Source organism: Mauremys mutica, chromosome 1 (genome assembly GCF_020497125.1).
Source record: "Mauremys mutica isolate MM-2020 ecotype Southern chromosome 1, ASM2049712v1, whole genome shotgun sequence".
In the NCBI taxonomy this organism is placed as follows: Eukaryota; Metazoa; Chordata; order Testudines; family Geoemydidae; genus Mauremys; species Mauremys mutica.
In genome coordinates this window covers 336697221-336706912 of record NC_059072.1, presented here as the reverse complement: position 1 = coordinate 336706912, position 9692 = coordinate 336697221, and the positions used below count along the sequence as shown (strand labels likewise).

Sequence of the window (9692 nt, the reverse complement as noted above, 5' to 3'; positions counted from 1 at the left end):
GAGGGTGTGGCGCTTGAGGGAGGGGATGGAATGGGTCAGGAAGAGGTGGGGTGGGAGTGGAGCGGGGGTGGGAAGAGGTGGTGTGGAGGCGGGAAGAGGTGGTGTGGAGGCAGGGTGGGGGCAGGAAGAGGCAGGGCAGGGATGGGGCTTTGGAGGAAGGAGTGGAGTGAGGGTGGGGCCTAGGACAGAGCCGGGGATTGAGCACCCCCATGCACACTGGAAAACAGCGCCTGTGGTTCAATGACAGCAAACGGTACTGCATCAAGAACCTGGTACTATGGGCAAGAACTAATAAGACCACTTATCCTGTATTTTAAGGGAAATCCCTTATTTTGGGTACAATGTCCCACAAATCTTATCCAACAAGGACTCTTTAAGAAGGCTTTAATCATATAAAAATAAGTTTTCAAGCTGCAGATGAACCTCAGAGTTACGGACACCTCAGGAATGGAGGTTGTTTGTAACTCTGAACAAAACATTCTGGTTGTTCTTTTGAAAGTTTACAACTGAACATTGACTTAATACAGCTTTGAAACTTTACTATTGCAGAAAAAAAATTACTTTTTTTTAAACCATCTTAATTTAAATTAAACAAACACCTTTTCTTACCTTGTCAAATCTTTTTTTTAAACTTTCCCTTTGTTTTTAGTAGTGTGTGTTTACCACAGTACTGTATTGTATTTGCTTTTTTTTTTTCTGGTCTCTGCTCCTGCCTGATTGGATACTTGCAGTTCCAAATGAGGTGTGCAGTTGACCAGTCAGTTCGTAACACTGGTGTTCATAATTCTGAGGTTCTACTGTATAATCATTTGAATATATAATTTTGTATTATGAAAAAAATATTGCGGGGTTCTAGACCTTAAAAATAAGCTTGATGTGTAAATGGCCACTCTCACAGGAACTATATGATTCTGTATGAAGTTTTTGCAATGTGTATAGGGACTTTTCCTCCAAACTCTGGAACAAGGAAATTCAAACTTTGCCACATTGGCTTTGGCAACTTGCCAAGAGCCCAGGAGTCACATCTAATTTGCTTTGAATAAATCAGAGCACAGTCTCCTGATTCTTTACTGCATAGGTGTGGCCTGTGCAACAAATATCACCCCATCGTCCGCCATGTTTCTCCCAGTTCATTTGGGATGCATAGTTGTTGTTTTTTCAGTTGCAAGTACCACATTAAAGACACTGTGAGCTGAACTTGGCTCCATCAGGCTACCTTGTGGTGACCCCGAGCTAAAGGAAAACAGTTAGGTGAGGTCAGTGGTGAGGGCTGTCTGCCGCTTCCCAGAGCTCCCATTGGCTGGGAACAGCGAACCATGACCACTGGGAGCTGCGGGCGGCCGTGCCTGCAGACAGTCAATGTAAACAAACTGTCTAGCGGTCCACCAGCGATTACCCTCACGGGCCATGGGTGGTTACCCACAACTGTTCTAATTCATATAAACATAAGTAGGTGCCCATCCCATGTCCTGGGTATCCTAATATAATTTAATTTCACGGTAAAATCTCAAAGCAGTGAACTGCTCTTTCCAACCTAAAATAAACGGGGTGCCAGAAGATAACATGAACTACACATAGGGTGACCAGCTGTCCCGATTTTATAGGGACAGTCCTGCTTTTTGGGTCTTTTTTTTTATATAGGCTCCTATTACCCCCACACCTCCACCCCCCTCCTGATTTTTCACCTTTGCTATCTGGTCACCCTAACTACACAGAAAGCAACAGACCTCTCAAACCCTCAACCCAGCTGTCCAATGCCTGAGGAAAAAAAAGTCCTGAAGCGTAACACACCTGGCAAATCTAAGAGAATATGTTGCTAGCAATCCCCTCCCTTTTATATTGAAGGGCTCTAGATCAAGTACTTCCATGGATTGCAACTGGGGCTGTATTGCACAAGGAGAGAGGCAGACTCTCAGACTACATCTGCACTGCAATAAAGCTCCCACAGCCGGCATGTGTCAGTGGCTCAGGCTCGTGGTGCTGAGGCTGCGGCACTATAAAATTGCACTGTAGATGTCAGGGCTTTGGCTGGGACCACTAGCATTGTGGTGTAACACGCGCTCAGCCTGAAACTTAGCTTTTTGTGCAGGTCATCACATTCTGCACTAGCTTCAGTTTCTAATCTCAGGTGTCTTTGTGAGTATGTAGAATGCATTACAGTATTCCAATCTCACGGTGAGAAAGCATAGATAATTGTGGAAAGGTTCATACAGGAAAGGAACAGACAAACATTTCCTACTAGACGCAGATGGAAAAAAACCTCTTAGCCACAGCTGCTCCCTGGGCCTCTAGAAGGAGCCTGGGATTTAGTAATACACCTATGCTATGCACTTTTGTTACAAACAGTAGTTGCCTTCCCTCAGTCAGGTTCAACGTCACCACCACTTCTGGCTACTTCTTGAAAACCACATATTAAATCTCAGTTTTTTCCACATTCAGTCACAGACAGGTGGCCCTCGTCCAAGTCTCAAGCTCATCTAAACACGGTTATTTGTTCCAATGTACCACCCAGGTCAGACATGAAGCAAACAAAAAACCCTGTTCACTGACAACTTGTGTTCCTAAAAGTTATTAGAAAATGCTGCTAAAGAGACTGAAATCAAACATCCTGAGTGCTCTGATTTTTAGCCAAATCTCAATCCAACCTCCAATATTTGTAGGTGCAATTAAGTAGTTAAGCTTCTAAATGGAGGCAACTGTAGGTGCAATTAATTGCATAAATTATAATGTAATTTAGTTACATGAATACACATAAATATTGACTTCTTCTACTTGGAAGACATTTTATTTTGCTTGTACACCAGCAGCAGAAGTGGCTGACTTCTTTGTTTTTCACTGTCCCATTAGTGATGACAGACTGGAGTGTGCATAACTCTTAAACTGTATGGTCACTATTAAAAGGCCAAAGAACGCTGTTCATTTTCTCTGCTGAGCTCTGTAAATACACTGTTTGCTAACTAACTCTCTGATGGCGATAGTTGGCATCTTGCACTTTGTAATTGCTATGGTTAATTATTTATTTATTTAAATCTATACAAGCATAAAAGCAACTGTCCAGGGCTGTATGTGCCTTTAACAGATATTAAAATATAGTAAATGAATGCAGAAATAATATAAATCCTGCAGACAAGAAGTAGGGGTCACCAAATGAAATTAGTAAGCAATAGGTTTAAAACAAACAAAAGGAAGTATTTTTTCATACAATGCACAGTCAACCTGTGGAACTCTTTGCCAGAGAATGTTGTGAAGGTCAAGACTACAATGGGGTGCACAAAAGAACTAGATAAGTTCATGGAGAATAGGTCCATCAATGGCTATTAGCCAGGATGGACAGGGTCCCTAGCCTCTGTTTGCCAGAAGGTGGGAATGGGCAACAGGAGATGGATCATTTGGTGATTACCTGTTCTATTCATTCCCTTTGGGGCACCTGGCATTGGCCACTGTTGGAAGACAGGATACTGGGCTAGATGGACCTTTGGTCTGACCCAGTCTGGCCATTTTTATGTTCTGATGCTGGAAACTAGGAAGAAAAGAAAAACATCATACCAGTTGCTTACACCCAGTGCACCGGTCCCAGAATTCAGCTCACCCCTCACTCCCAAAAAGGCTAGGAAAAAGAGATGAACCTTGAATGTCAACAGATTTGGGCTATTTTAGATGGAGATGGAGAAAAATGAATTTAAAAGTCTAGAACCCTTCACAAAAAATACTCTGCAAACTAAAGGGGCTCCAGTTTAGGTATCTCCTCTGACTAGTTGTGGCAGGATGAAACAGAAAGAAAGGTGATCTCCCAAAAGGGTAGGTGTAGCCATGATATGCAGGACCATCCCTAGCCATTTGGGTGCCCTACACAGCCCCCCCATGGGGTCTGGGAGGCAGGAGCTGTGGAGGGGCCACTTTTGGGGGCCTTAGAGGCCCAGAGTGGCCGGGGCGATTAGCGGGGGGCCAGGAGCAGCCTGCTCCGCTTCCCTCGCCTCGTCCCCAGACATGTTGCTTGGGGGGCAGGGACTTGGGGGAAGGGAAGCGGCAGGAAGCGGAGCAGCCTGGCCCAAACCCGCTCTACTCCGCCAGCTCCCAGCCGTGGCACTTCGCTTCCTTGCACCTTAATTTGGTAGATCTATTCTATATTCAGAGCCCACAAAAACCATCTCCTTATTGGCTGATGAAAAGATCTGAGCAAAAATGTCCAGAGGAAACACATGCCCCTTCCCACTGTAACTGGGAAGACCAGGAGGATACATGTATACCTGCATGTGTATGTATATGCCTTGTAAGTTAAACTGACAAGAGCCTGGAAAAATATGCTGAATTGCTTAGCATACTAAATATTTATGAAAATGCATCATAGGTATTGGGATCTATCTGCTTCGTTTTTTCTGACAGCATGAACTGTTCGTGTCTGGGTGCCATGGCATTGCACTGCAGCGCAAGGCGACTGTTGTTACGGCAACGTGTGGTGGCTTTGTCACAATGTAACATCTGACTCAGGAAGCAACTTTGTCATGACATTACATGTCAGTTCCAAGGTGATTTTCTGGTGAGCATGACATTGCACCAGGGGTTGCAGCTGTGATGTCATGCAGTGCCCTCCTATTGCCTGCAGTATAGTTCCCCCATCTCTCTCTGCCTTTCCTGGTGCGGCTCTGTACGGCTGCCACCTGGCCAGGGCTCTCCCCATCCCCACCCTGGGGCCGGCTCCACATGGCGAAGGCCCCACTGCCCTGCCCCAGGGGGCTGCTCAACCCTGGGACCAGCCTGCCCCTGGAGGCGTCACGCGGATGCAACACTCCCCCAGGCCGAACGCCGTCGTGTCACTGAGGGGGGCGTGGCTTGCAGGGGCTCGCGCGCTTAGTCCAGAGCGGGCGCGGTATTGCCGCTGGAGGGGGCGTGGCTTTCTGCCGTGCCACGTGTGTGCGGAGGAGCGCGGGGGCAGCTGCGGGCGGGGTTGGTGAGCGCGCGGAGCGAGGCCCTGAGGCGCCTCCGGACCCCCAGGGGGGCGGCCCCGGTGTCTCCCCGTCTGCCGCGGCCCCTGCGGCTCGCCATGGCCCCCGGCCCGCGCTAGAGCCCGCCCGGAGCCGGTTCCGCCCCCGCCCCGCCCCGCCTCGCGGTGACCCGGCCGCTGGCAGCGGGCTGGGATAACGCGCGGTTGTAACGGCCCCGCCCCAGGCAGCGTGTTTCACACCTTCGTGTCTGTGCGTTTCCTGCTCACAGGGCGGCGCGCGGAGCCTCTGCGAGGGAAATGACCGGGCGAGCGCGGGTCCGAGCGCGGGGACAGGCCCTCACCGGCTCCCCCGGCAGCGGGGGGCAGCCGGGCTCCCCACGGCGGCCGGTGCGTACTTCGTGTCCGTGACGCGCTCCGTGTCCTCTGCCCCGACCTCCAGTGTGTCCTTCGCCCGTGTCCTCCCCGTGGGGCCCGGTCTTGTGTGTGCGCGACACCCGGGGCCGGGACAGATCCCGGGGGGCTTCCTGTTGTGTGCTGTCTGTCCAGGTTCATGCCTGTCCCTGACCGCCAGGGAGGTAGCTGAACACTGCCTTGCTCATCAGTGACAGCGGTCACCCCTTCCTCCCCCCCATTGGGGGGTAAAATGTGTCACTTCCCCAGTGGCCCCCAATCACCCTGCTGTGGGGTACAAGTACTTGAGCCAGAGAGTGGAAACTGGTTCTTGTAGCTGTTGATGCTGAGTGCGAATCAAGGGCCAGCACCATTTCATTCCTTCATATAACTGAATTTATCTTTTTGGATTAATCACTGAAATGAAGTCTAATATAACTTCCTTTAATGGCAAGAAATACAAAAATATTCACACTTTTGAGCAGCTTATCTTTCCTTCTTGAAAGACACAGACTACAAAATTGTACCATGAATATTGCCTGGTTTTAACTGACATTGCAAAACTGGCCTGCGTTTAAGGTGGAATTAATAGTCTTTCAGGACAATTTGTCCATGTGCCCTTTCTGTCCCGCCACTCTGTGTTTAGTTTTTATAATAGAGAATGAGTGAAAAAGGCCTGCCTTACCAAGAAGGGGTGACATCTACCATTCAAAACTAAGCACCAAAATTGTTTTCTTTTGACTCAGTATTTTTGTGACATGGATAAAATACTAAAGAAAAAGAACTCTTATTATTAACATCCCTTGAAAAACCTGAATCATGCTGTTTTTTAGAGTGAATTCTATTAGTGTTCGTGAATTGAAGATTTTTAAGTAGTAGACAGGTTGTATTTGTTTCTAGTGTTTGGTACACCTCTCTGTTGCTTCTGTTTGAGCAGGTCTCTGCATGAAATGATCTCAGTTCACTAAGGCTGTGATTCAGCTATCTATCTTAATCAGGAAAGTGTTTAAGCATGGGGGACTTCTGCACAGGCTTAAAGTTAAATATGTGCTGGGGATAATGTTATTTCTATTCTGTAATAGCTGCCTCTGTCTGTTCTATGCAGTATTGAAATTTCTTTACAGTATCACCTGTGCTGTACGTGGTGACTTTCAGCAGTGAAATTTCATCTCTTCCGTGAGAACATGTATCATATTATTAGGTCAACGGGCTATCTACAGAGTAACTATTTTGGTAACTAAGCCATTTTCCATCTTACGGACATCTCTTATCTAAATCTCATAGGATTGTTCTAGAAGTGATGAGCCGATGGCTGTTAGGACTCCGCAATCTGAGAAAGAAGCCTCAACTTCCTGTGGCCACAGGGAAACAACAAAACTTACTCAGCGATGTAAGAGGGCAACTGCATTATTTACTTTATTTTGAAAGCTCTTGAAGGCAGGGACTATCTATTTGTTCTCTGTTTGTACAGGGCATAGCACAATAGTCTTGGTCCATGGCTGAGGCTCCAGGTGCTAGTAGAATACATATTAATAATGGGTAATGTATTTTATTATTAACCACTGTAGCTTGTTTTCTAAGTGAATGTATTAACATGTATTAGGAAATTATAGACAGGATGAAGTATAAAGACATAAATGAGTTTCAAGTCTTGTATAAAAATATGAAAACATCTTGACATTGTCTTTAAAAAGGAATTTATTTTTTAAACCACTTTAAGAATAAGGTGCTGTTAATACTGCTGTGACAATCATGTGGTAGCTCAGGCTCTGGTTATTAAAAAGTGATTTTGCATCTCATTATTACATATTTTATGTGCTGCTGTCCAAATAAAATTCAGTTAAACATATTCCAATTATATAGCCTAATTCTTGCTACTAGGATGACAAAAATTGAAGTGTAATAGACTGAAGGCTATAAAACTACCTGTGTCCAAATTTATGAATTCTTAGGTTATTTTGCTGGATTTACAGGGAATGAATACATTTTACAGTTCTTTCTACGTTTCTGTTCAAGATGGCCTTTCTGCTGGGGTTTCTGGATGCACACTGCTGGAGAGAGGGGGAAAGACCCGATGTAACTTTCAAGATTTGGGAGTAAATACTAGAGAGACAATGGCACACGTGAAAGACTGTAAAACAGGTAGAGTAACTCCATTTCCTTCAGGTTAGCCTTGCCTTCTAAGGGTCTGCTTTGGGGAGGTGCTAAGTACTAGTAGTCCATTGATTTCAGTGAGTTGCAAGAGCTCCATATCTTCAGCAGCAAGCCCACAGTATTTGGTTAATACAGGGGTAGGTAACCTATGGCACGCGAGAAAATCTTTCTTAGTTTTAAAAAAAAAAGCATAGAATAAACATGGCTTCTGTAGTAAGATGTGGAATAAATGTCTCTTGTATTTGTTAAATGAAGTATTAAGAAACTGATTCAAAGATTGACTTTGAACATTGTTCAGAATCAAGAATGTTGTCTATCAAACAAGGAGGGCATTTTGATTTTATTTTTTCATAGAAAAATATAGTCTCTGCTAAACAAAAAATTCTACTAGAATGGAATTGTGATCTTATGGTGTAGCAGAGGACCAGGAGTCAGATCTGTGTTCTGTTACTGAATCTGCCACTTACTTTTTGTGTGACTTTAAGTAAACTACTTATAAAGCCTTCTATGCCTAAGTCTCCCATCTATGAAATGGAGTTAACAGCACTCTACTTCACAGGGGTATTGTCTGGCTTAATCCATTAATATTAAAGTGCTTTGAGATCCTTGGATGGAACATGATACAGAATTAAACAGTATTATTTCTTAGTCAGACGTTAGCATGCATTTCAAAGGGGCAAGTATAACTGGGATCAGTGAACATTTTTAGAAAAAATCAGTTACATCATTGTGGTGTACTGTTTTATTATACTGCAAAGCAGGTTGGGTTTTCAGTTAAAAGCAAACTTGCTCGGCCTAAGTACAGTGACCGCATTTATATGTGTCATGCTTTGTCTGGAATATAAAATATGGTAGTAATAAGTATTTTATGAAACTGCTTTTTTGAGAGAGAGAGAGAGAGAGAGAGAGAGGTCTGACCTAACCCTTACAAGCTGACATAAGCAGGGTTCCTTAGTTATGTCTCCAGAACAGTACACATTAGGGCATCTCTCTGTGTGTAACCTGGTGATTGGTCATAAGTCTGGTCTTCATGATCCCTCAAAATAAGAAATCAAAGGCTGGTTACACACACACACACACACCCTCCCACCCACCCCATATTACCATATTTATTTGGAGCTTTATTATTTGTTTTGACAGGTCTGGTATGTTTGCCAGTCACCATCAAATAGTTCATTGGGAGAAATAAACTAATATTTAGTGTATTTTTGTAAAATAATATATGTTGGCAGTGGAAAATTACTTTTTCTAGCCCATTTTTATCATTTTATGTTTCATTAGACATTGTGTTCCATCTACTTGTATTGATGTTGGTAAGGCATTCATTTTGATTGACTTTCATTTGTATTTTGATGACTTTCTTGTCGAAAAGATCTTAATGTTGTTTCTTAAGTTTACTGGGCAATAAAGTATTGCCTGTAATTACGTAATATGATTTAAATATTTTTGGTAGTAATATTTGTCTTAAAAGAAATAAACTTACTTATCTGTTTCAGGCTTCAGTGGAATTCCAGTGAAAGTGGTCACAAATCTATATAGCTTAGGCTTGCCCAGGGAATGGCAGCTTTACCAATACCATGTAACATTTAATCCAGAGTTGGAATCAAAGCGCCTGCGCCTTGCTTTGCTTTACAGCCATACCGAACTTCTTGGAAAAGCCAAAGCATTTGATGGAGCTATCCTTTTTCTTTCTCAAAAGCTGGAAAATCAGGTGAAGATAAGCCTCTTCTGCACTTTTGCATTACCACAAAGCCAAAGTCATTTTAATTATGACCTTTGTGTTGGCAGGCTGAAACTATCCCCTCCCCAAAACCTTTTGTTTTATTTGTTTAAAAGAGTTCAAATAATTTTGTGAGCAAGCCATCTCCTCTTATCTGAAGATTGGTGTTGGCAACATCTACTGCCGGAGGGGATGGTTTAGTGAGCTAAACACTAAGATTGAAATAGCAGGATCAATTCAGTTCATCCTCCTCCAAGGTAGATATATTGAATTCCTTGCATTTTATTGTATGTGGATCTTTAAAAAATGAGGCTTGTCCACTTTGTGAGGACACTAAAGATGGCACTGTAATGATGTCCTTGGCCAAAATTCCCCTGGCCACCATCTTCTGATGTGTAGAGTTTTACATGCTGGTTGTCTTATCTGACGTCTGTCCTTCTACTCAGAGGTGCCTGCATTTCATTAGTGCTGCATGTATGCATACAT

General features: G+C 44.1%; 1 protein-coding gene across 3 annotated transcripts in view; it reads left to right on the top strand.

Moving 5' to 3' along the window:
- The first annotated feature begins 4929 nt into the window (after positions 1-4929).
- The window catches only part of PIWIL4 (piwi like RNA-mediated gene silencing 4), a 58815-nt gene continuing 54052 nt past the window's right edge, over positions 4930-9692 (top strand). Inside the window, exons 1-5 of one of the 3 annotated variants that reach the window (XM_045019670.1) lie at positions 4930-4948; positions 5212-5329; positions 6617-6722; positions 7349-7474; positions 8983-9197. In XM_045019670.1, the coding sequence (XP_044875605.1) occupies positions 5240-5329; positions 6617-6722; positions 7349-7474; positions 8983-9197 (537 nt within the window). In that variant the 5' untranslated portion in view covers positions 4930-4948; positions 5212-5239. Of the gene's footprint in view, positions 4949-4978; positions 5330-6616; positions 6723-7348; positions 7475-8982; positions 9198-9692 lie in introns of those variants that run through there. The other 2 variants (XM_045019673.1, XM_045019667.1) reach the window with 2 other exon arrangements.